This window comes from Lepidochelys kempii, chromosome 5 (genome assembly GCF_965140265.1).
Source record: "Lepidochelys kempii isolate rLepKem1 chromosome 5, rLepKem1.hap2, whole genome shotgun sequence".
NCBI lineage: Eukaryota > Metazoa > Chordata > Testudines > Cheloniidae > Lepidochelys > Lepidochelys kempii.
In genome coordinates this window covers 35,066,497-35,093,878 of record NC_133260.1, presented here as the reverse complement: position 1 = coordinate 35,093,878, position 27,382 = coordinate 35,066,497, and the positions used below count along the sequence as shown (strand labels likewise).

At 40.4% G+C, this 27,382-nt stretch overlaps 2 protein-coding genes across 2 annotated transcripts in view; one reads left to right on the top strand and one right to left on the bottom strand.

Annotated features, from left to right (window-relative positions):
- The window catches only part of CDC20B (cell division cycle 20B), a 52,561-nt gene extending 44,332 nt beyond the window's left edge, over positions 1-8,229 (top strand). The window contains exons 11-13 of the mRNA XM_073346180.1: positions 2,957-3,082; positions 3,868-3,985; positions 8,086-8,229. Of these exons, the coding sequence (XP_073202281.1) occupies positions 2,957-3,082; positions 3,868-3,985; positions 8,086-8,186 (345 nt within the window). The 3' untranslated portion in view covers positions 8,187-8,229. The remainder of the gene's footprint in view (positions 1-2,956; positions 3,083-3,867; positions 3,986-8,085) is intronic.
- A 6,354-nt stretch (positions 8,230-14,583) lies between these two features.
- Positions 14,584-27,178, bottom strand: GZMA (granzyme A). Its single transcript, XM_073346174.1, has 5 exons — positions 27,106-27,178; positions 26,176-26,314; positions 23,187-23,325; positions 17,878-18,150; positions 14,584-15,529 (listed from the first exon to the last, which is right to left on the bottom strand). Exons 1-5 carry the CDS (start codon positions 27,164-27,166, stop codon positions 15,368-15,370), a joined length of 774 nt encoding a protein of 257 aa, XP_073202275.1. The 5' UTR covers positions 27,167-27,178; the 3' UTR covers positions 14,584-15,367.
- Between the last annotated feature and the right edge of the window lie 204 nt (positions 27,179-27,382).

Sequence of the window (27,382 nt, the reverse complement as noted above, 5' to 3'; positions counted from 1 at the left end):
AGACTAACCAATTTATTTGAGCATAAGCTTTCGTGAACTACAGCTCACTTCATCGGATGCATACTGTGGAAAGTGTAGAAGATCTTTTTATACACACAAAGCATGAAAAAATACCTCCCCCCACCCCACTCTCCTGCTGGTAGTAGCTTATCTAAAGTGATCACTCTCCTTACAATGTGTATGATAATCAAGGTGGGCCATTTCCAGCACAAATCCAGGGTTTAACAAGAACGTCTGAGGAAGGAGGGGCGGGGTTGGAAAACAAGGGGAAATAGGTTACCTTGCATAATGACTTAGCCACTCCCAGTCTCTATTCAAGCCTAAGTTAATTGTATCCAATTTGCAAATGAATTCCAATTCAGCAGTCTCTCGCTGGAGTCTGGATTTGACCAGTCGGAGAACACTTCAATCTCTCTGGTCACGCGATTACAGACATGAAAGTTGCGATATTACAACAGAAAAACTTTAAATCCAGACTTCAGCGAGACTGCTGAATTGGAATTCATTTGCAAATTGGATACAATTAACTTAGGCTTGAATAGAGACTGGGAGTGGCTAAGTCATTATGCAAGGTAACCTATTTCCCCTTGTTTTCCAACCCCCCCCCCCTTCCTCAGACGTTCTTGTTAAACCCTGGATTTGTGCTGGAAATGGCCCACCTTGATTATCATACACATTGTAAGGAGAGTGGTCACTTTAGATAAGCTATTACCAGCAGGAGAGTGGGTTTGTGTGTGTCTGTGGTGGTGGGGGGGGGGGTGAGAAAACCTGGATTTGTGCTGGAAATTGTCCAACTTGATTATCATACACATTGTAAGGAGAGTGATCACTTTAGATAAGCTATTACCAGCAGGAGAGTGGGGTGGGGGAAGGTATTTTTTCATGCTTTGTGTGTATAAAAAGATCTTCTACATTTTCCACAGTATGTATCCGATGAAGTGAGCTGTAGCTCACGAAAGCTTATGCTCAAATAAATTGGTTAGTCTCTAAGGTGCCACAAGTACTCCTTTTCTTTTTGCGAATACAGACTAACACGGCTGTTACTCTGAAGCTTAGCAGAGTGAAAGTCACCTCTGCTACTTGCTTTAGATTTAGAGTGTCTAGGAACACATAAAGACTAAAGGTAGTGACCACACAGACATTCAAAAGTACAAGGGCTAGTCTCTTTTACAAGTTTTATTAAAGTTACAATTAAAGTTATGATTGTCCAAGCATATAGAAATTTTATACAGACCTATGCACAAGTCACAAATGTAGTTATACTCGCATCCTTAACAATCGTGTTTAGGGTCAAGGGGTTTCTCATGAATTGCTCATCAGCAGAGGGATGGTTCCTGCTGGAGTTTCCCATAGGGAGCTCAATTTTCCCGCTCTGGGCACCCTCTTTTTATAATGTAATTCCGTAGCGCACTCTGCGGTTGGGGCATGTGTTAGAAAAATGTGCTTACTGGGTATCTTATAAGCAAAAATTACTCTTACGTTAATTTCACCCATTGGTACATCTTTTCCCATAATCTTAGGGCATCGGGTTAACATTTCTTATCTCTATGGCCTAGCATGGCTAAGCTAAAATCTTACAGGCCTGAGCCTGTAGGCCTTGTGTTTCAGCCCTAATTACATAGATATCTAATGCATGATTGTTCCTTCTAACTACTGATCAATTTTATACTTCTATAATCCTACAACTTACTCTATTTAATATACAATGATTATATATGACATAACTTGTTAGTTAATCCTGGTCACACAATAAATGAACAATAAACTAAAATCATTGGCTACAATAGTACTTCTTCCATTGCTGTACATGGACTTTTAAACTTTTAGGATTGCCCAATAGTCCTGCTTAAGTTCTGCTACCCAGAATGCACTAAAGTTAATTTCAGACACCAGTTCCCCTAATGAATCATTCTAGACCACAAGTAAGTTATTAGCAGTTTTTGCTGGTGCTATGGTTTCTCAGATGTTTTCCCCCCACCCTTTCCATTTAGGAGCTATTTTAACTATGATGCCAAATAAAAATAAAATGTACAGAAACAAAAACAGTAGCTCAGGATCAGAGGACTAATACAAAAACGTTCTGCCACTTCTAGAAGAGAAGCATTAGAATAAAATTGTAGCTATTCTCCTGGAATTTTTAAAGAACAAGGTGTTTTCCTCCCCCTCATAACCTTGCTTTCCTTCCTGGGTGTAACATCTGGTGACAATGGTTATGATGGGATGCGTAATGAGGGGAAGCACTAGATGATTGAAAGTGTGGGGCCTAGATTTTTATGGGCTCCTTAATCTTTAAAATACCTGAATCTGTGGAAGAGTAGAGACAGCAGAAAGCAGCAATAGGAGTTGGGGGAACCCAGGTTTTATGGGCTGTGCATCCCTGAAAATAGTTTGAAACTGCAATGGAACAGCAGCAGTAAAAGGTACTGGCAAGCAGCTGAAAATTGGTGGTATAATTGGTGTGTTTTATTGGCACTCCACCAGGTATAGTCTGCAACTTAGGAGTAGGCAAGAAGCAGTTTGAAGAAGTCCTAGAAGCCTGGAAGCATACAGGTCATAAAGAGTGAGGTGCTGCTGCAGTCCTGTCTGGCCTTAAAATCTATGGATATATGAAACACAATGTATAAGCAACAGCCGGAGCCAAGGGAACCTGAATTTATTGGCTTACATGGAAGTAGTGAGGCCACAGTGAAGCATTGGCAATGGGGGCCTGAAGCAGTGGCTGGAGCTGAGGGAGCCTACATTTGTGGTTTCCCTGGAAGAAGTCTGGGCTGAGTTAGGTGTGTATGCATTGGGATGGGGAGCAGAAGCACTTCGAGTTCTGACCCAGGGGTGTTCTGAGTGACTGTGCTTCATTTCTCCAATCCATTTTATAGGCAGAATCAGTTACATTCCCCATTTCCCCTCTTCCAGCTAACCACCTTTTAATCCAGCATCTTATCTATTTACTTTCCTTTAGGCTATGAACTGGTGTCCATGGCAGTCAGAAATCCTTGCCACAGGAGGTGGAATGAAGGATGGATTTTTACGTGTCTGGGACATAAACACTGGGAAAATCATTGAAACCACAGACACAAAATCGCAGGTGAACGCATAAAATGTCTTCAAACTTAAGCTCTGTGAGCTGCACTCTCCTCGTACAGCTATATTCTTCAGGCAAAATCCCATTGACTTCAATGGGAGTTCTGTGTACAGAGTGGCTGCAGGGTTCTGTCTGTCTGTCTATGCATTTCTACTACACTCAGTGCTGTGTTATCTCGTTGTGCTCAGGATCAGTTCATTCATGTGCCAGTCATCACCACCCCTGTTTCCTCACAACTTTTAATTTGGTCGGAGAGGAGGTAACAGGGAAGTGGTCTCACAGCAGAGCCATGTGCTATCCATCAACCCTGGTATTGACCAAATGCCTAACGAGGAGAGGAAGATGTGAGAGAAGCAAGTTTCTCAGGAAGCATGAGAGCACTAGAGTGGGGAGAAGCATGAGGAGTCAGAGAACAACAATCAGTCTCTGTAGGTTGAATATGAGGAGACAGTGGTCCAGATTCTCAAGTGTTGTAAATTGTCATGGCCCCATTGATTTCCCTGGAGCTATACTGATTTCCATGAGCTGAGGCTCTGGCTGAGGATTTTGTTTTTAGATCTGGCAGGATGTCACCCTTTTTAGAAAGGATGATAATGTAGCTGCACTCAGTAACAGTCGCTATAGAGGGAAAACAAATAATCCTTTCATGAATATATAACTATTTTTCTGTTGTTGCTCAGGAACTTGTACATTTTGAGCATTTACTAAGAACATTGTCAGTCTAAAAACAGTTGAATGGTACATGTAGATCCTTTAAAAAATTTAAATGATTTTTTAAATTACACTAGATTTGCTCCCTGTTCTGGTTACCCAAAACCAATGAATTAATGACTGGACAAGGCCTTCCTAAAAATCAGATGAAAATATGGAAGTATCCCACACTTACAAATTCAGCTGATCTCTATGGTAAGTATTTCAGTAAACCAGTTTTTATCTCTCTAGTTGCACTTTCTCTCTCTCTCTCTCTCTCTCTGTAATCTATGCATTTACACACACACACACACATAATTAAATAAAACAAGCTAAAAAGCAGCCTTTTCAGTCACACACACAAACAGGTGTGATTGAATATACTTTGACTATTTTATATTGAATATACACAAACTCGGTGTGCTCATGAATGAATATCTATATACAATATATATATATACATACTATATATGTGTATCTAATTATCTATCCATGTGCACACATGCACACACAATGGATGTCTATGTATGTGATTGGAAAGGCTGTGATTTAGCTTATTTAACTTAATGAACTACCTCTATAAAAATACTTTTTTGGCAATGGGATTCCTTTACATCAGCATATATTATGCCGGAGGCCATTTAAGACCCAGTCTGAAGGTACCCACCATTTCTCCCTCTTCTGTAGGTCCCACAGTCCAATTTCACTGAGCATGGAGGACTGGATAGAACTCTTGTTTCATCTCTGTCGCTCAAAAATTAGCTGACATGGACACTACAAAGCTTTCCAAGACTTATCCCTTCTTCCTTCTGTGGGGTTGAGTGAACTAATGCAGGACTGCTCCCATCCTGTTCTGGCCTGGAAGACATAGTCCACAAGCTGACTGTGGATATTGAGTCTAGCAGCTCAGAGTGCTACCTGTAGAACACTAGGCCAGCAGCTGCTTCCAAAATAACTTTTGAAATAATTCTTTCCACAGGTCTATTTGCTAATTAGCTTTTTTGTTTGTTTTAATGAATGACTTTGACCTAATAGTGCAAAGGAATGTGTGTCATGTACCGTAGTGACAGCTAGAATGAGTGTGTTTTCCTTTCTGCTATGTGAACGGTGTTTCATGAGGCTGTGGTGCAGCAATACGTCCTATTAGAGTCTTTTCTTGCAATCTGTGCTTCTGTTAGCTGTCACTCCCATATGTTAAGTTACAGATCATCACTTGTTTCGGCATAATCTGAAACAATTCAGCACAGGCATCCAAAATTAAATTAAAACACATGTCCAGTTTATGTACAAAAACGCACACAGATTTGTATACCTAAGTGGGTAAGCATTTACTGCAGTTCCATTTGTGTGTCAAGTATTTGCATGCTCAATGGCAAGTTATCGCTAACATGGTTTTCTTTTTTTTGTATAATAAGAGTGTCTGTTCATTTAAAAATACTTTTTCTGGCACATTTTGGGTGCACTTTTGTGCAGTCTTTAATCACTGATACACACTGGCTGGCTTTCTTACCACTCTATGCCTTTCTACCATGGTACTGATAGTAAATCTGAATCCATTTTCATCCATTAGGGTTGCACTGGGTGAAATTCAATCCTGAGGTGAAATTCATCCCCATGCAGCATCCGCATAAAGCCTGTTGAACACCTAGATCCCTCTTTATTTTGAGGGGTTAAGAGGAACGATTATGGTGTATACTCCACAGAGTCTCTGTGGGGGTCCAGCCAAGCAAGTGGCTGCAAAAATACATTCCTATGCGTCTCTTGTGTGCCGGCAACTTGGTTCCAACACCAGCCTATGGGGGACTGGCATCAGTGGTCAGATTGAAGGTAAAATGGGGGAGGGAACTGATGCATACTTATACATATGTTATGGCCACAGTATTCTTGTGCAATTGGCAGAGAAGGCTGAAGAATGACTTGTTATATTTGTCAGGTTTCAGAGTAACAGCCGTGTTAGTCTGTATTCGCAAAAAGAAAAGGAGGACTTGTGGCACCTTAGAGACTAACCAATTTATTAGAGCATAAGCTTTCGTGAGCTACAGCTCACTTCTTCAGATGCATCTGAAGAAGTGAGCTGTAGCTCACGAAAGCTTATGCTCTAATAAATTGGTTAGTCTCTAAGGTGCCACAAGTCCTCCTTTTCTTTTTGTTATATTTGTGGCACTATCGGTTTAAACTTTTGCTTTACATTCAGTCGGTAAGTACAATCTGAGACTTTTCATGTGTTTGAATAGCATATGTTTAAAAAGCCTGAATGCATATGGAAATTAAACCTGCTTTTGCTTTAACTTTTGATAAAAACTCAGCTCTCATGCTTACATATGAAACACTCAGCACACAAGTGACATTTGCTACAGCAGCACAGTCACCCGGGGTCACTCCATTTCCTCTTGAGTTTTACCTCTTCACAATGGAAACTAATTTTCTTAACTGTGAAGACCAGATAATTATGAACCAGAAGAAGTTTCTACTGAAGGGGACTCTGCCCTGTTATAAGCATATGGAGTTAAGAGAGAAAATTGATTATATATATATATATTATCCAAGAAACCCTTAGTCACACGAGTTTCACAAGAAAGAAAGTAACAGATGAGTCATTATTGGGTTTCAGTTTTTAGAGGCTGGATGGTGCTGAGCACCTCACTTGATGGGCTGAGCTTCTGCAGCTACCGTTGAATTTAGTCAGAGTTGAGGTTGCTCATACCCTGCAGGTTCAGAATACAACACCAGTGGAATAGAACCATCTTTTTAAAAACTTTGAATCCATTCTTTGGGTATTTCTGGTAAGTCTCTGACTCTTTTCCTTCTGTGTTTATTATAGCTGCCCAGAGGAGACTGTGTTAAGAATTCTTTGCAATGCAGACTCATTCCCACTCACATGCACTCAGCATAGGACTGCCCATCCTGCACTCTTGCTTAATGATCCAGTAAGGAAGCAAAGCCTGAAAACTAATCCATAGTGGAAATAAATTAGTGACAGTCGCACTTTAATATTAAGCCTTGGGCAAAATTCCAGCCTAAGGGCACTACTACAATTAAACACCTGCGGCTGGCCTGTGTCAGCTGATTTGGTCTCACGGGCCGCAGCTAAGGAGTTGTTTGATTGTAGTGTGGACGTTGGGGCTTGGGCTGGAGGACTGAGCTCTGGGACCCTCCCGTCTTGTGGGGTTCCAGAACCTGGGCTCCGGCCTGTGTAATTAAACTGCCCCTTAGCCCGAGCCCTGAGTCAGCTGACACGGGCCAGCCACAGGTTTTCAGCTGCAGTGTAGACATACCCTTAGAGTCTCTGCCAAGTGACATCAGCATCAGTACTGCTCTAATTTGCTCTAAGTCAACATGGCCACAAGAGGCCATTCCAGCAGCCTGGCAGTACTAAGGGACAGTATCTAAGGGACTCGTATGGCCCTCGTTGCCATCTGAGCATCTCATCTTTTTAATGTATTTATCCATACAACATCCCTGTGAGGTAGGGAAGTGTTGTTATTCCCATATTACAGATGGAGACTGAAGCACAGAGAGGTTAAGCAAGTTGCTCAATGTCACACAGGAAGTCTATGGCAGACCAGGGAACTGAACCAACTCTCCTTAATCCCAGTATAATACTTGTCCATCTTTCCGCTATGGCTCTGTCTGAATTTTCTCAGCTATGCCTGCATGCTGGGGGAATCCTTACATAACCAGGTAAGCCAGTTTTGCAGCTTTGTGCTGATGGAGTGGGGCAAAGTAGCCACAGCAGCCAGCCAGAATCTTGTCCCTAATTTTTTCTATAACCATGGGTGCACTCAAGATACAACTCCAATAAATTATTGTGTAGGAGCTTTTTCAAGAGGGCTTTATAGTGCAAATAACTCAGAAGTTGGAGACACTATCTCATAACTGCTGAATCAGTGGCAAAGTGTTTGAGAAGCATGTGCAGCCACAGGAGAAAGATCAGTAGTGAGGCACATTACCAGTCATAGATTAGACACATATTTTGACTGCAGTGGAGAATCAAGAGTTCAGGTTTAAAACTAAGTGGCATAATATTCTCCTTTGAGAGAAAAGCCTTGCGGAGCTTTTGTAAAGTCCTGATAGTTCAAATGTGACCCCAATAAGAGGAAAATTTTGCTTTCAGCTTTTTCTTAGTGTAAAACTGCTGTAAATCTTAGGCTTGCTCAAACCAAACAGCACATCCTATGCAACATGTTGTGCAGCTGTAGTTATAGTAAACAAGCCTTACCACGGGTGGGCAATTTTCAAAATGGCAAAGAGTTCTCATTTTAAAATCATGACATCTCCCTGATCTCTGTTATAAATATTGTGGTTTTGTTTTGTAGGTCATAAAGGAAGAGTCTTGCATGTAGCACTGAGCCCAGATCATAGCAGGATCTTTTCTCTTGCGGCTGATGGAATGGCTTGTGTGTGGAAATACTGCTAATCTGGCGAAAGCAAGGACTTTCAGGAGGATTATTCTAGTTAGTTGTGGCAACTTTTTTCCATTGACTTTTGAAAATGAGCAGTTAAAGGTTTTTGGCAATGACAGTAATATAACAAATCTGCATTCTTTCCAAATGAAACATGGAATAAAGATAACACCTTTGTTCAAGAGAAAGCACTCTTCTAGTTAGTTCATTATCACATGGAACGTGCTTGAGCCCAAACTGCCCATGCTTTAGATGAAAAACATTCTAACTCTGATTAATAATATCACATTTGTTTTCCTTAAACCCATAACACATGCACAGAGAGCCAACACGAGGACTATGCACCAATTAAGTCTCACTTAATGCCTTGTTTTGAGCCATAGGCCTAATGAAAAGTTCTATATTGGCCTATTCTCAGGAGTACAGTCCATTAGGGTATGTCTACACAGCCCACAGAAGCAAGCCTCTCAGCCTGGGTTGACAGACTTGGGTTAGCAGGGTTTGTGCTAGCACAATAAAAATAGCTGTGTAAACAGTACTTTGAAGTTGGAGCTCAGATTCTGAAACCTAGGGAGGCTTTTATTAAACCCCACCCCTCTGTATTTCAAAAAGTTTTTAACATCTAAAATAATAAATGCATAATAATCATAATTATATGGTCTTTTTGTAACTTACTAGTCAGTTACTTGTCTATGTCCAGGAAACAGAGGCTGTGAGTCTGTGTGGCTTTTGGCTTAAGCTGTGGTGACTTACGTCTTTTGTTTTAGAGGTCACCAGTTTGATCCCCTGCATTAGCAAAGATTATAGCTATCATAGTTACATAGTTTCATACTTGCTGGGGCAAACTCTCTTTGATTTTTTAGTAAGACTTTGCCTGAATAAGGACTGAATACTGACATAAGCTAAATAAGGACTGCAGGATTTGGCCCAGTGATCAGCAACCTCTCATTCAAAGCATTTTAAAGCCTTTGCAACTCCATGGATGTCTCTGACGTTCTCCTTCCACCATCTGAAAGCAGGAGAAGCAATGGACTTGGAATGGGCTAATGAGAGACAAGAGAGAAGGAAAGGCTTGCCTCTGTTCCCAAAAAGACCCTTGAAACATTTTTTGTGTGTGAAAAGAGCCCTGTAGGAGTAGAAACTCATGGCCCTTTCTGTCTGAAAAATATTAGAATAGAATAGAATGGTTCCTGTAACTCAGCTGGGGAGGTGGGAGTTGAGATGAGTGATATAAAGTCAGCCCATGGTTTTCAGACAGAAAAATTCAGCTGCGGTGGAATGGGTGACGAAAGGCAGACAATGTTAAGGGGGCTGCAGAGGCATCTAGAAATGAATCTACGATGGTCACATCTTTTATTCTCATCCATAATTTAAAACCACATCTCTGCTGTTTGTAAATCACGTAAGAACTGACTTTAGGGCTGGAGAGCAGACACCACCAGTCGCATTTTCTCAGATGTCACAAGCACATCAAAAGTTGTTCATTTACAAAAAGTGTGATATAGCCCAAAACCTCTGGTTTAGTGGCCACCTATTGTGGTCTTACTTCAAAGCAGGTTGGAAAATAAGAACTCTTTGGTGGTGCACGTAGAAATAACTACAAAAAAGCTGAGGTCTAAGAACAGGAAATTATTAATTCAGAGTTTGTCTTCCAGTATGAACATGGCTATTGCAGCTGATTTTAACAAGCATTTAAAATCTGTGACCAGAATAGTGATTTTCCCCCCCTCTCAGTTGCAGGAAAAGCAGAGGGAACAGTAAACTGTGAATTTGTTTATTTTCTCCTACTTATTTCTGGGATTTTTTCCCATTTTTCTGTTGGGGAAGTTTGAACATCATAACCTCACCAACTAGATTAGGGGAGATATTTGTTTTGAATCTGATCATACTTTGCTTGATAAATTGGAAGGGGATTCTCAGAAAATACAGTGCTGTGAGGCTGATCCTTTCTCTTTCTTACATTGCAGAGGTCCTTAAAATGTGAAATCTTGATTTATTCTAATTTTTCCATTGGCATTACATTTAATGGTGACGTGGGAACTTGTTTCTCTCCTTGGGCTGTCAGAGTTAGTATTTGTTAAGCTTCTGAGCACACAGCAAAGCCCATCTTTTTTCTCTCTTTGCTAAGACTGTTGAGAATGAAGTAGATTGAGATGGATATATTTATGGGCAGTCCTTTTTCTATGTGTATGTTGTGTCTTTTCATTTCTAGTATCGGTACCCAGAACACTGGATGGGTACCTAGAGACGTATTTAAATAAATAATTAAATTAAATTACATTAAATTAATGCACTAATGAATGCATCCATCTTAAGTATTCATGTATTAAAAAACACAATAAAAAGACTGTGGAATGTTTTTGTTGTTACTGCCTTTTGTGACATGGATGTGATGTAATTTAGCACTTCTGCCATAGATGGAACACTGTAGAATGAGTATCAGAACAAAGAACTGCACAAAAATTATGTCTACAAATAGCAGTCTCTTGAACTTTTGAATAATCTGTTCAAGGATTGCATCCTCCTGGATTCTCTAGAATATAACAAGGTTGTTCTCAGAGTGCTGCATAACTGAAGAGATTAGAAAATTTAGATCCATGGAGCTCTTCGATTAGCTTACAGTATAACCTACTGAAATGTTCACGAAAGAACAGACATGGGGTTTGCTTGCTTAAATTCATCACCTTATCTTACATGCATCAGGCCTTCACTGCTACAGGATGGTCTGCTGTGATGATTCAATGATTAAATGATTATGCCTGTTCATTTCTCACTGGCTACCTCATTAGCTTGTAGTAAGTGGAAATCATTGCATTCTAGATGGCAACATGTCATTAGCTAATCATGGGTTTCAGAGTAGCAGCTGTGTTAGTCTGTATTCTCAAAAAGAAAAGGAGTACTTGTGGCACCTTAGAGACTAACCAATTTATTTGAGCATAAGCTTTCGTGAGCTGTAGCTCAAATAAATTTGTTAGCTAATCATGGTCACTCTTCCCTATCTATCCAATAAACTTTTATTGGCCATTGCCTAGAGGGGGAGATCTGATCGGAATGGGTGCTGTTTTCTTGATCTGAAGATCTTTCCAGTTTAGGTGAGAGGGCATTTCAGTATCCAGGCTCACTAGTGTCTTTGCTGTAAATGCCAACAAGTTTAAACAGCGACAGAGGTATTTAGGTTATTTTTACTATGTGAATCCTGAGCCACTAGGAATGATGCTGAGTCCAACTGATCTTACAGAAGCCATCAAACAACATTCAGGTAAAATAATTGCTATTCACCAGAATCAAACTGGGGAAGATTCAAGACATTTCCCTAGAGAAGGAAGGCTTCATATTTTGTGCATGCTTATCACATGTCTTCTAGCCCAGCACGTCTCTTAGACCTTTACTATGCCAGACCCCCTCTTTCCTAGTCTCCTGGGTTCTGTTGTGCTAGGAGGACCATGAACTAGGGTGACCAGACAGCAAATGTGAAAAATCGGGACTGGGGTGGGGGGTAATAGGAGCCTATATAAGAAAAAGACCCCAAAATTGGGACTGTCCCTATAAAATCGGGACATCTGGTCACCTTACCATGAACTTTATCTGACTGTGAAATGGAGAAAGGATGAATCTTTGGTTTTGAGCAAATTGTTGTTTTTAATTGACAAGTATGGTGTCTCTAACATCCAAAATGAAGGTAAAGAGAAGGAGCAGATTAGAAGAAAAGAAGAATGAGAAAATGCTACAATAAGGCGAAAATAAGAAAATGACAACAAAACAAAGAGTGGACAGAAAGAACAGAGAGTGAATTAAGGGGAGTTTGTGGGGAGAGAGAAACACAAGATAGAAACAGTCCCAAATGGCAAGTGTCTTTGAATATCAACTACATATTTTCCTTTACATTTTTTACTTTAAAAATCTTTATATCTTTTTCTCTCTACTTGGATTTTTAGAATCACTTCTGCACTAACCACCGGCTTTGTGCTGGTAAGAGAAAAAGAAATTGTTCAGACTTTTATTCAATAGAGTACGATTAATTTTATTCCCTCTGTTTAGGCAGAATATTTTGGGTGTAAATTCCAGTCACTGGGCCAAATTCAGCTCTCAGATACATTGGTGTAATCCCATTTGGCCTGGTATCCTTCTATCCTCCCTTATTTACCCACTATGTGTGTATGTGGTTCTTTTTACAGAAGAATAAGTTAAATAAGTAATAGCAGGAAATATGATTCCTAACTGAAAGCAGTGGTTAAGCACTGGAATAAATTGTCTAGGGAGGTTGTGGAATCGGAGGTTGTGGAATCTCCATCATTGGGGATTTTTAAGAGCAGGTTGGACAAACACCTGTCAGGGATGGTCTAGATAATACTTCGTCCTGCCTTGAGTGTAGGGGACTGGGCTAGATGACCTCTCAAGGTCCCTTCCAGTTCTATGATTCTATGTAAAAACTATTTTTAGGAGGAAAAATACTAAATACTGCAAGTACTGACTTGGTGCAATAGAAACACTCATGAAATATTGAACAGAGATTTTTGTATTTGGAACTTTTAGTAAGAAACTTAGTTTCGGCCCCAGGAATTTAAAGTTCTCTGTCTTCCCTACCCACATCAAATGCTATTGGTATGACAACATGCTTTTTTTTTTTTTTAAACTCCAGCAATATGTCAGCTGATGCTATATGCATGGCTGGTTTTAGTCTCTGTTTTGCTATGTTGTGTATCATCTTCAATGCTTAATGGCTCATAAAGAATGCAACAAGATGACATTTTAATTAAAATCATATGCAATATATCTCCACCCATTAAATATTCTTTTCCCTCTCATAAATCTGTTAGCTATTTCCTATTGCTGGAGAAAAAACTCTGAAGATATTTATGGAACTGGAAGTGGCTGAGTTTATCAGTATGCACATGACAATACATCATTTTGGATCACAATCCTGTTGCTGGAAATGTTGGAAAAGTGGTCTGATCATTTCATGGCTAAGATATCACTGAAATCTAGCTAACTACTGACACTATAGTCATGAAATAGGACTTTTATATTTTACCAGCTAGTATTTATTATACTAATATTTTATCTAACCAGAGAAATTGTCTATCATTTCACTTGAGGGTTTTATGTAGGTGTGACACTCTGTACCTTAAAGTAGCACCCTGGAACCTCCATATTTACCACTGTCATATAATTATGATATGTTTTGTACAAAGTATGCCTTGTGAGGTATCATGTTAAAAGTCTTAATCAGTTGAACATTAATATCATGTTGGATCGTATGTACTGTCATTGTATGTGAACTTATGAGGTATTGCTATATATGTAACTGAAATATGTTGTGAGGTTGGGAACACCCACAACCAGCCTTTCAGTTGCAACAAAGGTGGTCCCATCAAGAAAACAATCCGCTATCCCCGAGGCTCCTTAGAGAAGGCATGTACTCAGTGGAGACGGCTTGACCAATGGGGACTGACTGACCCCCAACGTCACAGCAAGGATCTTTCTAGCAGCTGGAAGAAGGTATGAAAAGAGAGACAGTGACATCATCAATTGGCATCTCTCCCCCACCATCTCAACAGCGGGAAGAACATCTGGAAGAAAAAGATTTTGAACTGGGGAAGAGTGGTCCCAGGCTGGAAGGGTGTCTAGTCTATGTATTGAGGAACTGTAAGCTGCTTGTACCATCTGTTAGGGTGAGACATTGCTTGATTCAAATCTTGCTTAGTCTGTTCAAGTTAGAATTTAGACCGAATTTCTATTTTATTTTTTAGGTAAGCAGCTTTGATCTCTTTGCCTGCTACTTATAATAATTTAAAAGCTATCTTTCTGTAGTTAATAAATCTGTTCATATTTTATCTAAAACAGTGTGTTTTGGTTGAAATGCCTGGGGGGAATCTAAGCTCAGGTTAACAAAGGTGATGCATGTCCACTTCTACTTTCCTATGAAGAAATGACGAACTAAGTAATGAACTTACACTGGTCAGGCTTCTGACCAGTGCAAGATGGTACAGTTCTGGGGTGCAAGACTGGACAGCTGGGGGGCATTGGTTGAAGCCTCCCTATCTATGGTTCATGAGTGGCTGGGAGACCATTAATGTAACTCAGTTGGGTGTGTCCCTGCCTCTGGATGTCTGTGTAAGTGCAGTGCCTGTCAGAGGCTTGTAACTTGACATCAGCATCACATATGAGAGGCAGCCCAAGTTGGTGGGTTTGGAGGGCTCAGCAGTCCCACAGTCTAGGTTGCATCCTGCAGACCCTGTCACAATGGAGTTTTCAGCTGAATGTTTAACATAATGTATGTTATAAACAAGTATATACCCTGACTGGTTTGCAAATAGTTTACATGTTCAAAACTGCACATAATATTTTTACTGCAAGAGACAGGGTGTTCCAGATAATTGCATATTTCAAGCCACAGACTTTGTTGCCTTTTCTTTATTAAATGCAAAATATTATAATGTAATGAAATGGTTGAAGTTTTGAAATACATAGACGTTAGGAAATTCAAAATCATTAGATTTCACAGTCAAATAAACTTCCCTACAAAGTATGCAGTCTTTGAAACTCCTCAGGCTGCCAGACCTAACAGCCCCCTTCAGAGGGCCTTCAGAAGATGGGGGGTAAAAATAAATCATGGGTTCTTCAGAGGAAGGAGAGGCATCAACAGTATTTCCAGGATTCTGGAGTTATTCCTAGAATCTCAGTGACTCTCCAGGATTTTTACGGAAATCCAGATATAGATATGTGTAATTATTCTCAATATGCAATTAGGACCAAATTCTATTAAGTTCAGTGAGAGTCGGATTGGACCTTGAGCTGAAATGCTCATTATCTATACAGAGATCTAGTAAATGTGCTTTGTAAAGGTGAAGTAATACTCCTCTCCTTAGCCATGAAGCACCTGTGTAGCCCCTCTGTGGCTGAGAATACAGGGCATATACTGTTATAGGAGAATGCTATGCTTATGTTGTGCTGGGGTTAAGGTAATTTCTTTGCTGAAATCACATATATGAAATTTGTGCCCCAAAGTGAATTCTGATGGGAAAGTTACAAGCGATTGAAGGGGCTTATAGTGAAATTACCACTTCAATCATAGTATGTACATGAAGCTATTGCATAATACTCTGATCATACTGACTTCATCATTCAAAAATAAATTTTGTTACAAGTAAATATATATCAGAGCAACAGAAAATCAGTCAGTGATTGACTCAATCTATAAGTCACCCCCTATGGTTTTCTTTATCCAGAGAAGATGCGTCTTCGTAAGACGAGTGTAGACACCAGGGCTTTGAACAGCACCACATTTGTTTTTCTTGCCAAAGGAGGTGATGCCTTTCAATTCACCATTACATATCAAAGGACCACCAGAATCCCCCTAAAGAAGAGGAAGACAAACTTGACATCAGAATTTACAAAGGTTTGAAAACACACCGCTAATTAAACTGGTGCATGTGTGTGTGTGTGTATGTGTAGACAAGGTCTGAGGAAAGTTTTCAGAAATTAATTCTTACTTCTATGGGTCTTTCCTAAGAATATGTGTTCTGTATCTAAAACAGGAAAAAGGTTTGAATCTGATCCATTCATTTGTGAATTAAATAGAGAATAAATCTAATCTAGTAGTAATGAACATGTCCTTTTTTTTATAATCTGAAACAAACTGGAAACTTTGCCCTTTGAATGCAGAAAGTTTCTGGAAATAATTAGTAAATCTAATCGAAAAGTAAAACTTCTATGTTTGGTTGGAAAATTAATCATCTAGTAATGTCCTTGTCGGGGTGTGTATAAAACAGATAGTACAGTGTGTTAACCGTTTTATTGCTGGATAGAAAGGCTTCTATGAAAATGGAGAATTGGACAAAACCTTTGAAATCATCAGTAAGTCAAGCCATAATATACCAGACAAAGTTGCCAAGAGGTGTGATTTTCCCCCATGTCCCCAGTGTATATAAATGGATGGAATATTCTGCAACAGACAAAAGTTAATCCTTTGTCTTTTTCTCCTCTTTCTCCTGATTTAGATTATAAGTAAAGTGGATTTGAAGATCTATATTAGGAATTTTGATAGTGCCCATCAAAGTAGTATCTACTTTCCTGATCCTTCAAGCCCTCATTGGTACTACTCATGTGATTAAAGTTATAAATTTCTAAAGTATATTCAGGATCAGAGACTAAGTGGTTATAAACTAAATCAGTCTTTGTTAAGGCCTGAAAATGTATTACCTACACTAGGATCAATTTAGTGTATAAATATGATGTAGAATAAATGTTTTTAGACTTTCTCAAATATTTTTAGAACAACAGCTTTGGATCATTCCTGATGACAGACTGTATGAGAGAAAGATGCATGACGTGAAACAAAGGAATGGGAGTGACTATTAGGTATTAGCCATTTCTTCTGGATAGATTGGACAACCTCCTTTTTGAATCTACCAAATGCACTTGGGTGTTCCTTTACTGTATCAGAAATGAAATGATACAAAGCCATGAAATGACTCATGAGAAATATAAGCAAGACTTGGGTCTTGACTCTGCTTCCATTGAAGTCAATGAGAGTTATAGAAATGACTTTAATAACAGCAGAATCAGACGACTGGGGCCTCATCTTGTAAGGTCTTGAGCAACGTTTGTAGAGTGGTTTTTGAGCACCCTCAACTCTTCAGAGGTGGGTACTCACTGCTTCACAGGACTGGCCTAGGAACCTCAATGCAAACATGTACTTATTTTCTGTTGGAGTGCAAGTATATTAAGTTCTCAATTATTAAATTTGTCTCTCTGCATAAAATTAGAAGCTATAAGGCTAGTCATGAGTAACTGGGGTAGGGTCTGCAGTGGGTACTCAATTATTACCTGCCAGAGAATGTGAATACTAATGTTTTTGTAAAAGTCCACTTCTTGATGGATGATTCCACTTATAGCAAAAAACATTATATAATAAATTAATTATGTAAACATTGTAGAAATATGGCTGTTTATGTATAGCTATCACCACTTGATATGGCTGAAATTTGTTTTATCATTTGACTTATGTACATATGAAATGCACTAGACCATGTAAAGCCTGTTCCAAAGCTCAGTGGAGTCAATGGGAGTCTTTCCATTGATTTCAGTGGCTTTTAGAATAGGCCCATGTAGCTTAATCTGAATTACCATTGTAGAGACTGGACATTTCCACTGCTCTTTCTCCACTAAAGACCATTTGACTGCAGAAAAGGAAAAATATTTTCCTCTTTTCCCTGCTCAGAAAAGCATAAAAGTCCAGTGGCCCTCAAGATAGTTTACAAATCAGAAGCTTTGATTTTAAGTCTTAGGAAATCAGATCAGCACAGTCCTTTATAACTCTCAGACACACAAAGGGCTTGTCTACATTACCCGCTGGATTGATTCAGTGGGGGTCGATTTATTGCATCTAGTCGAGCGCTCTCCCGTTGACTCCGGTACTCCACCAGGGCGAGAAGCACAGGCGGAGTCGACGGGAGAGTATCAGCCGTCAACTTACTGCAGTGAAGGCAAGTAAGACAAGTAAGTAGATCTAAGTACGTTGACTTCAGCTACGTGAATAACGTAGCTGAAGTTGCGTAACTTAGATTGATCCCTCCCCGAGTGTAGACACTTGTTTTGCAGCTGAACTAAAGACCTGAGCATTCTGATGGGCTCATCATACCCATTGTTCTATATTTTATTTTTAAGAGCCTCTAGATGGGTACAATCAGCATATCTACTTACAACACATGAGTCTTTTCCTCCGTTCTTATCTCCAGCACACACCATGTTCATAGTTATAATGGGTTTATAATTATAGTGATTCTGATCATTGCAGGTTCTTCTGTCGATGATGGTGATGTTGACTTCCCTCAGGATATCAGAAAGTTTACGCTCTCGATTCTTAATTATTCCCCATCCTGCTACTTGGCAATTTGTTCCTGGTTTGGGATCAGTGTCTGTGTTAGGTAGCTTAATGGTTTTCACAGCTTTATTAATTTTTGCTGTTTGTTTAAGCTATTGGATAATAAGAAGACATGGTTATTGCAGGGGGAGCTGGTAGTAACCCCTGTCTTTAAGTTGCTCAATACTCTCCATTATGATTATGAAATATTTTTGTGACCTTTTCTTGGAGAAGATCTCATACCTTTGGTATTCAGCAGCAGATTACTCTTGAGCTAGGGAAGTGCCTTTCATTTGCCCCATGAAATTTCATTCAGCTTTCCATAAGATACTATGAAAAATCATAATTTCCCTTCTCTGGCTTATAGTCATCAGAAAATTTTTGGCAACTTGCCAAAATAACTGAACACAGGAATATTCCAAAGTGCTGGGCTTATACCTCTGCCAAAGCAGCAAAACCACTGTATTGGGAACATCTGGGAGTAGGGCTGGTCAAAAATTTCCATTGAAACTGTTTTCTGACAGAAAATTGGGTTTTCATTAAAAAAGTTTTTGTGTGAAATGTGTCTGCTTTCTGCAGAAATTTTTGTTTAACTGAAAAACTAAAAAACGAAATATTGTGACATACCCAGACATATTTCTATTTAGAATGGCTTTGCAGTGCTTCATGTAGGTTGGGAGTTTTATGCTCCAAATCTCTTCTATGGGCTGGCTCTCTGGCTGGCCTAAATTTCCCATGACGCATCATGACCAAGGACTCCTATGATGCACCTTCTTCCAATACCAAATTGGGAGAAAGTGATACATTATGGAAGATGGAAGTAGAAATTACCACATCTGAGGTGGAAGTCAAACTCAAACATCTTAATTGGACTAAACTGGGGGCCCAGGATTACTCTCCATCCAAAAATATTAAAGGAACTGGCACATGAAATTGCAAGCCCAACAGCAAGGATTTTTAATGAATCTGTAAACTTGGGAGTTGTATCCTATGACTGGAGAATTACTAATATAGTACCTATCTTTAAGAAAGAGAAAAAAAAGTGATCTGGGAAACTACAGGCCTGTTAGTTTGACCTCAACTATATGCAAGGTCTTGGAACGAATTTTGAAAGAGAAAGTCATTAAGGACATAGAAGTAAATGGTAATTGGGATAAAATACAGCATGGTTTTACAAAAGGTAGATCTTGCCAGACCAACCCCATCTCCTTCTTTGAGAAGATAACTGATTTTTTAGACAAAGGAAATGCAGTAGATCTAATCTACCTGAATTTCACTAAGACATTTGATACAGTTCTACATGGGAAATTATTAGTTAAATTGGAGACTATGGGGCTTAATATGAAAATTAAAAGGTGGATAAGGAACTGGTTAAAGGGGAGACTACAATGGGTCATACTGAAAGGTGAACTGTCAGGCTGGAGGGAAGTTACTAGTGGAGTTCCTCAGGTATCAGTCTTGTCACCAGTCCTACTTTATATTTTTATTAATGACCTGGGCACAAAAAGTGGGGAGTGTGTTAATAAAATTTAGAGATGACAGAAAGTTGGGAGGTATTGCCAATATGGAGGAGTACCAGAATATCATACAAGAAGATCTGGATGACCTTGAAAACTGGAGTAATAGAAATGGGATGAAATTTCAATTGTACAGAGTGCAAGACCATGCACTTAGGGACTAACAACAAGAATTTTTGCTATGAAAAAGGCTAATTCAGTCTTAGGATGCATCAGGCAAGGTATTTCCAGTAGAGACAGGGAGTCTTAGTACCATTATAAAAGGCAGTGGTGAGACCTCCTCTGGAATACTATGTGCAATTCTGGTCACCCATGTTTAAGAAAGATTAATTCATACTGGAACAGGCGCAGAGAAGGGCTACTACGGATGATCAGAGGAATGGAAAACCTATCTTATGAGAGGAGACTCAAAGAGCTTGGCTTGTTTAGCCTAATGAAAAGAAGGTTCAGGGAAGATATGATTGCTCTCTATAAATACATCAGAGAGATAAATTCCAGGGAAGGGGAAGGAGTTATTTAAGTGACATGCCAGTGTTGACACAAGAACAAATGGATATAAACTGGCCATCGACAAGTTTGGACTTGAAACTAGATGAAGGTTTCTAACCATCAGAGGAGTGAAGTTCTGGAAAAACCTTCCAAGGGGAGTACTGGAGGCAAAAAAGCTAACAGGCGTCAAGACTAAGCTTGATAAGCTTATGGAGGGGATGGTATAATGAGGTTGCCTGCAATGGCATGTAACCAATCTGCGATTGCTAGTAGCCAATATCTCCAATGGCTGGACACTAGATGTGGAGGGAGCTGCCTTACTACAGAGAATTTTTTTCCAGGTATCTGGCTAGTGGGTCTTGCCCACATACTCAGGGGCTAACTGATCACTATATTTGGAATTGGGAAGGAATTTTCCCCTGGGTCAGGTTAGCAGAGACCATGGGGTTTTTTTTTACTTCCTCTCCAGCATGGGACATGGGTCACTTGTGGGTTTAAACTGGTGCAAACGGTGGATTCTCTGTAACTTGAAGTCTTTAAATCATGACTTGAGACTTCAGTAACTCAGCCAGAGGTTAGGGGTCTATTACTGGAGTAGGTGGGCAAGGTTGTGTGGCCTGCAATGTGCAGGAGGCAAGACTAGATGATCATGATGGTTCCTTCTGGCCTTAAAGTCTATGAGCATATCAGAAAGCTATTGGAGAGCTAGCCCCACAGAGGAGAATGGGAGCATAAAGCCCCTGAACTGGAACTCCCTTGAGGGACCACAATGCCATTTTGAATAGCAATATTTTGTTTTTTTGGTTGAAAAATTTTGCCAAAAAGTTGAAAATTTTCATAGAAAATTCAGAGTAAAACAAACAGACGAAAAAATGTCAGAACAGCCGACAGGGGGAGGGGGAAGAAAACTGGGCTGGGCTCAGCTCCCCTTCCATGGCCCTGGCCCTAGCACATGGCCCCAGTGGCTCATTCCCCCACCCAGAGGGGTACATGGAGCTGGAGCTCCCCTATCTCTCAAGAGTGGGACGTAAGAAAGAGAATTAGGCCAGTCCTGGTGACTACTCCATAGACCCAGCCCATGTCCTCAATTGCCTACTGCCTGCTTCTGGAACAGTAGCCTTTCCTTTAGCCAGCTACAGTTAGTCCTGTAGCTCATGTGGTAGCAATCTACCCTACAGAGCTCAAGATTCAGGGATTTAAGCCTACTGTTGCATAATAGAGGATCTTTTGTAACTGAATAGAACACAACATATTTTTGCCTTTTTCCTTTAAAAAAAACCTAGGAAACTATACATATCCCCCCAAAAAACTACATTAAAAGAATGTTAGATTGCAAAGTCAAGTGCTTGACATTTAGGAAATGGCAGATTTACAGTTGCTTATGAATTTCATTATCACATAGTCTTTAATTATCATATGATATGCTATTTTTTTTCCACTGGACCCCCTGCCTCATTCACTCAAAGGGTGCACTGTCAGGCAACTGTAAATTGAGCTTTTCCTAATTTCCTAAATAACATTCTTTTAATGGATTTTTAAAAATCTAATGTATAGCTTAAGAGAAGTAAAAATATTAAATGGGAGTCAGATATTTGACTAACAACACTTCCTATAACAGGGATCAGTAACCTTTGGCCTGCGGTCCGCCAGGGTAAGCCCCCTGGTGGGCTGGGCCGGTTTTTTTACCTGCCGTAGAATCATAGAATCATAGAATATCAGGGTTGGAAGGGACCTCAGGAGGTCATCTAGTCCAACTCTCTGCTCAAAGCAGGACCAATCCCCAACTAAATCATCCCAGCCAGGGCTTTCTCAAGCCTGACCTTAAAAATATCTAAGGAAGGAGATTCCACTACCTCCCTTGGTAACGCATTCCAGTGTTTCACCACCCTCCTAGTGAAAAAGTTTTTCCTAATATCCAACCTAAACCTCCCCCACTGCAACTTGAGACCATTACTCCTTGTTCTGTCATCAGCTACCACTAAGAACAGTCTAGAGCCATCCTCTTTGGAACCCCCTTTCAGGTAGTTGAAAGTAGCTATCAAATCCCCCCTCATTCTTCTCTTCCGCAGACTAAACAATCCCAGTTCCCTCAACCCCTCCTCATAAGTCATGTATTCCAGTCCCCTAATCATTTTTGTTGCCCTGCGCTGGACGTTTTCCATTTTTTCCACATCCTTCTTTTAGTGTGGGGCCCAAAACTGCCAATGTCGAATAGAGGGGAACGATCACCTCCCTTGATCTGCTGGCAATGCCCCTACTTATACATCCCAAAATGCCATTGGCCTTCTTGGCAACAAGGGCACACTGTTGACTCATATCCAGCTTCTCGTCCACTGTAACCCCTAGGTCCTTTTCTGCAGAACTGCTGCCTAGCCATTCGGTCCCTAGTCTGTAGCGGTGCGTGGGGTTCTTCCATCCTAAGTGCAGGACTCTGCACTTGTCCTTGTTGAACCTCATCAGATTTCTTTTGGCCTAATCCTCTAATTTGTCTAGGTCCCTCTGTATCCTATCCCTACCCTCCAGCGTATCTACCTCTCCTCCCAGTTTAGTGTCTGCAGATTCGGCTGATCACAGCTCCCACTGGCCGCAGTTCGCCGCTCCAGGCCAATGGGGGCTGCGGGAAGCGGTGCCGGCCGAGGGTTGTGCTGGCTGCTGCTTCCCGCAGCCCCCATTGGCCTGGAACAGCAAACCATGGCCAGTGGGAGCTGTGATCGGCCGAACCTGTGGACGTGGCAGGTAAACTAATAGGCCTGGCCTGCCAGGGGGCTTATCCTGGCAGGCTGTGTGCCAAAGGTTGCCGATCCCTGCCCTATAACATTAGATTACGTAATACTTTGCATAATAACTAGTTAACATATTCAGATGTCAAGTATAGGCTATTATGTGCACAAAAATATTTTCTATAGGCAGTGCTCCTTATAAGAAGTCAGAAGTCTGCACAGGAAGTTTGGGAAAGTATAAAATGACAAATGAGTGTATGCATAACAAAGTCAGAAATATTATATAACTAAAGATTTAACTAACAGTTACATAACTAAAGATTTTGTCTAGAGTCTTTGTAAGGCAGGTAGCATGCCATCACATATCCATACAGGATAGAAAGTTGCATATGCTTAAAATTCTGTTTAATAAAAATTCTATACCTGCAGAAGCATAATGTCATTTTCTTTTTCCTGCTCATTAAAGCATGGGTAGCGAATTGATCTTGCAATCTTAAAAATCTGTTGTTCTTTCTCTTTCTTTGAAAGTGAATGAGCTCCAAGAATAACTGTGCCTGTATCACTGAAAAGAACAACATAGTTAATTGTATTAATTATACAAAACTATACATGCGTTCGGTAGTGTTCATTTCTAGTAGGTACTGTACTCTCTTGCTGATAAATACACTGCTGTAATTTGTTCTATAGTGTTCAGTTGCTTAGCTACAAAGTTGATCAATCTCTTTTCGTATGCCAAAGCAACAAATAATAATTAATACAATAATAAGAAACAGCACATTACTATTAATAATTCATAATTATAAATAATTACATGAGCTAAAATCATACAGCTATATCTGTACCTATATGAATTTCACAGGGTCTTGGAGGGGTTTCGGCTCTCGGGATACAAACCTGTCCCTACAGTTTTGGTTCTGGGATTGATAGAAAAGTGGAAGAGATCTATTTTCTGGTTTCAGTTTGGATGCATCAGAAATTTGATGAGGACAGCTATACTGGGAACAGAAATCTTATAAAAACTGACACTTATGTGATTTCTGCCATTTTGGGCTGAAATCTCATGAGAACAACTAATGGAATCTGGATGCTGTTTGATCTGAAATCAAATCTGAACAGTATCATTGCTTTGACCTTGAACCTGAATCCCAAACCTTTGAAATATTTCCGATCAGGATCTCAACACTGTCTCCTCAGCCCACATCTAATTCAGCTCAATTGCCTCCCCTTAAGTGTCTGGCCTCCTTATAGACTCACCAGACAATGGCGGTGTCGCTTACTGATCTGTGCTTGCTAGGGGTTCCTTGAATGGATGCCTAGGATTCTATGCTCTTCTTGGCCAATCAAGGACCAGTTTTATATCAGACCATGCCACTAATTGCTCCAGTGACTCTAAAGTGCACTGTGATTGCATGGGAGGAAGTTGCACGTGCATTTAAGTTGAGCTGGGATATAGGATTGGAGGACATTCAACAGCTCTTCCAATCTCAGCAAGATTTGCCCTTTCACCCATTCAAGCACTGTGGGCAAGGCTATGGGGAAATGATCCTTTTTTCTTAGGACATTATATTGGTGTTTAATTGCTGGTTGAACTTTATGCTGGCTAGCTATTGCATTTTCTCGTTGTTCAGGTCAAGCCAGAATTGCTTTCTGTTTTCCATATGTTCTTGTACACTAATATTGTAACTGTGGGGCCCCAAGTAGTCTTTACAAGGAGCTAAATATATTCACCTGTTTGGGCTGTGACAGCAGGAATTAATCTCTCTCTCTCTTTCTGAATTGTGGGATCCAAGCTTCATTGGGATTGAAAGACTTAACAGGAGAGACACTGTGTGGGGTCTGGCTCAGTGGCAGCTCTAACCCTCTTGATGGGGGTAAAAGGTGGGACTTGTGTTTTAAATCTCATATCCACACCTGGGTGGGCCAGATAGATTATTCGGCTAGGTAGCCTGTCAGTCAGGAGAAAGGTTGGCTCACAAGCTAAATTATTAAGGCCACCCTAGCCAGAGGCGGCAGGTTTATACAATTTTTGGTGGTGCCCAGAACAGGTCCAAGTCCCGCCCGTCCCCACCTGCCTAAGGTTCTGGGAGGGTGTTTGGGTGCTGGCTCTGGGCTGGGGCAGAGGGTTGGGGTGCGAAAGAGGGTGAGGGGTGTGGTGCTTACCTTGGGCAGCTCCCGAAAGCGACCTGCACACCCCTCTGGCAGCGGCTTCTAGGCAGGGGCGCTGGCGGGGTGTCTCCGCATGCCGTTGCACGCAGGCACTGTCCCTGCAGCTCCCATTGGCCATAGTTCCCAGCCAATGGGAGCTGCGGAGTCAGTGCTCGGGGTGGGGGCAGCGCACCGAGACACCCCCGCCCCCCGAGGCTGTAGGACGGTTCTGGCCACTTCCGGGAGTGGGGCAGAGCAAGGCCAGGTAGGAAGCCGCCTTAGCCCTGCTGTGCTGCTGGTGGTGGTGGCGGTGGCCGGGGGTCCCCGGGCCCTTTAAATCCCTTGGGGGTGGCGGGCAGGGTTGGGAGATGCTCCGGGGGAGGCATGCAGGGATAGCAGGTGGGACCGGGGGAGAGACCTGGCCCCGAACATTGGTGAAGCCGGGGCCCCATGCCCTGAATAATCCTGGAGCACTGGCACCACGGGCCCATATAACTCGCCGCCCTGACTCTAACTGCAAAGAGTTTGTTCATCCTCACCTTCATTTGTTTATCTTGCTATTTCACAAAGTTAATTCATAAAGAAAATAATTTAATTAATAAATATATAAATTAATACATAAATTAAAGAGCTATTTTAGCGTATCCTCAGGTAATGAACTGCATTCATCTTATACAACAAAATGACACAAATTTCATTCCACTTTTGTGGGCAGCTATTTTGTACTGCTTTGAACTTTGCTCAGCAAAATTGTGATTGATTAAGAAAAGAGTCAATAAGTCTTTCCTTGAGTTAACTGCTGCTATTCTATGCCTGCGTCCAAATAGTAGTTAACAAAATATCTCTGCATATAGATAGAAGGTTAGGGCACCTTATTATAGCTTTTGTTATTCACGAACATGTTGAAATGGAGACCACAATTGCTTGGTTGCCAATGTAAATGCTAAAGTATAATAATAAGATTATAATCCCAATTACACTAGCTATACAAAAATATAAGAGATATTAATTTTCATGCTTCAGAAGATAAGCTACTAATTGTCTGGAGTTGGAAGAAACGCACCTCACAGGCATATTATTGCATAATTATCTATTATGACAGGATACCAGAGTAGATGAAACATTAATTTTATTTGTTGTGGCAATTTCTAAAGCATGCTAGATCTACAGTATCAGGCATTAGCTTTGGTTCATATTGTGTATTATTTACTTTGCTGTTAAACTAGTAAGAACATTCTATGAGATAGAAATTTTTAGAAGAACTTACATTTTACAATGGGCTGCCGTTAACACCCAATTCTCTTTGATCAAAGCTCCTCCACAACATTCTTTCCCTTTGATTAGGGCCATATATGGTCTTGAATGTGGAGTCACTGCATACCCTCCAATGATATCCACACATGAATCTAAAAATAAAAATAAACCAGGCTTGACACAGTTGGGACAGCATATAATGTAAAAAAATCCCATTCATAGAGAAAGGGGTAGCGTAATTTTACAATATAATGCATATAAATATATGCACAGACTTACAGTGCTGGATGTAGCTGTATTAGGGGTGGGATTTTTAAAATGGGTCTGTGTTGGTCTAAATCTGCTTCGATTGAGTTCAATGGGAATAGAATTAGGCCAACCCTGATTTTGAAAATCCCACCCTAAAATACTAATGGTCTTGCAGAGCTTTACTTGCTTGAGCTGCAGTTGTTTCCATTGCTAGGTTCATCAGCTTTCATTATGCCAAAGAACCCTGGATCTGACACTGTCTAAACATTATGCAGTGTACTCTGAAAAAGTGGATACACAATTCACTGCATAAATCAGATAAAGTGTTAAATGAACAATATTTTTTCAAAAAGTTTGGAAATGAAGAGATTTATGCCAATTGCAGCATCATTTCTGATGGAATTTTCTGACTCGTGGATAGATATACATTTTTTGAGAAGGGAAAACATGCAAGGTTAATATAACTCTTCTAGACTCCAGTTGCCTCCCTCCTTTGCAGGTTGAGTTAAGATTTTCCCTTCATATGTTATTTTTTGATTTGTCATAAGGCTTAACTTTTACAATCAATGGAAAATAAATAAAAATGTATTCTTTCTCTTACTTACTGATAACTTCATTATTTAAATATATCTAGCTACATGTTGCTCTACACACATCATGAATTACAATGACAATGGATAAAAGCAGCACTTACCTCCAGGAATTACCAGGAGAATAATGGTAGCAGAAGCAGACAAAGTGAAGAGAAGCCCCATTATTGCTGCAGTTTGTTCTTGTATAATACGTGTCTAATATATATTGAAAATGAAAAGGATGTGGTTTTTTTTTTCCTCTGAAGGACATCTGACATTCTGTAACTGTGAAACAAGAAAAGAACCACAATATAACTTCTACGATGTCTTGAGGAAGGTGTCATTTCTAAGCACAGCACCTGCATCATGTATTGATGAGGCATGAAGCTAGGAGCCCCT

Excerpts from the sequence above, each read along its gene's own strand:
- GZMA (XM_073346174.1), bottom strand. The coding sequence starts at position 27,166 with ATGGGGCTTCTCTTCACTTTGTCTGCTTCTGCTACCATTATTCTCCTG. Across the intron at positions 26,315-27,105 it reads TCTCCTGGTAATTCCTGGAG|ATTCATGTGTGGATATCATT; the intron begins GTAAGTGCTGCT and ends TTTTATTTTTAG. Across the intron at positions 23,326-26,175 it reads ACGGCAGCCCATTGTAAAAT|TGATACAGGCACAGTTATTC; the intron begins GTAAGTTCTTCT and ends TGTTCTTTTCAG.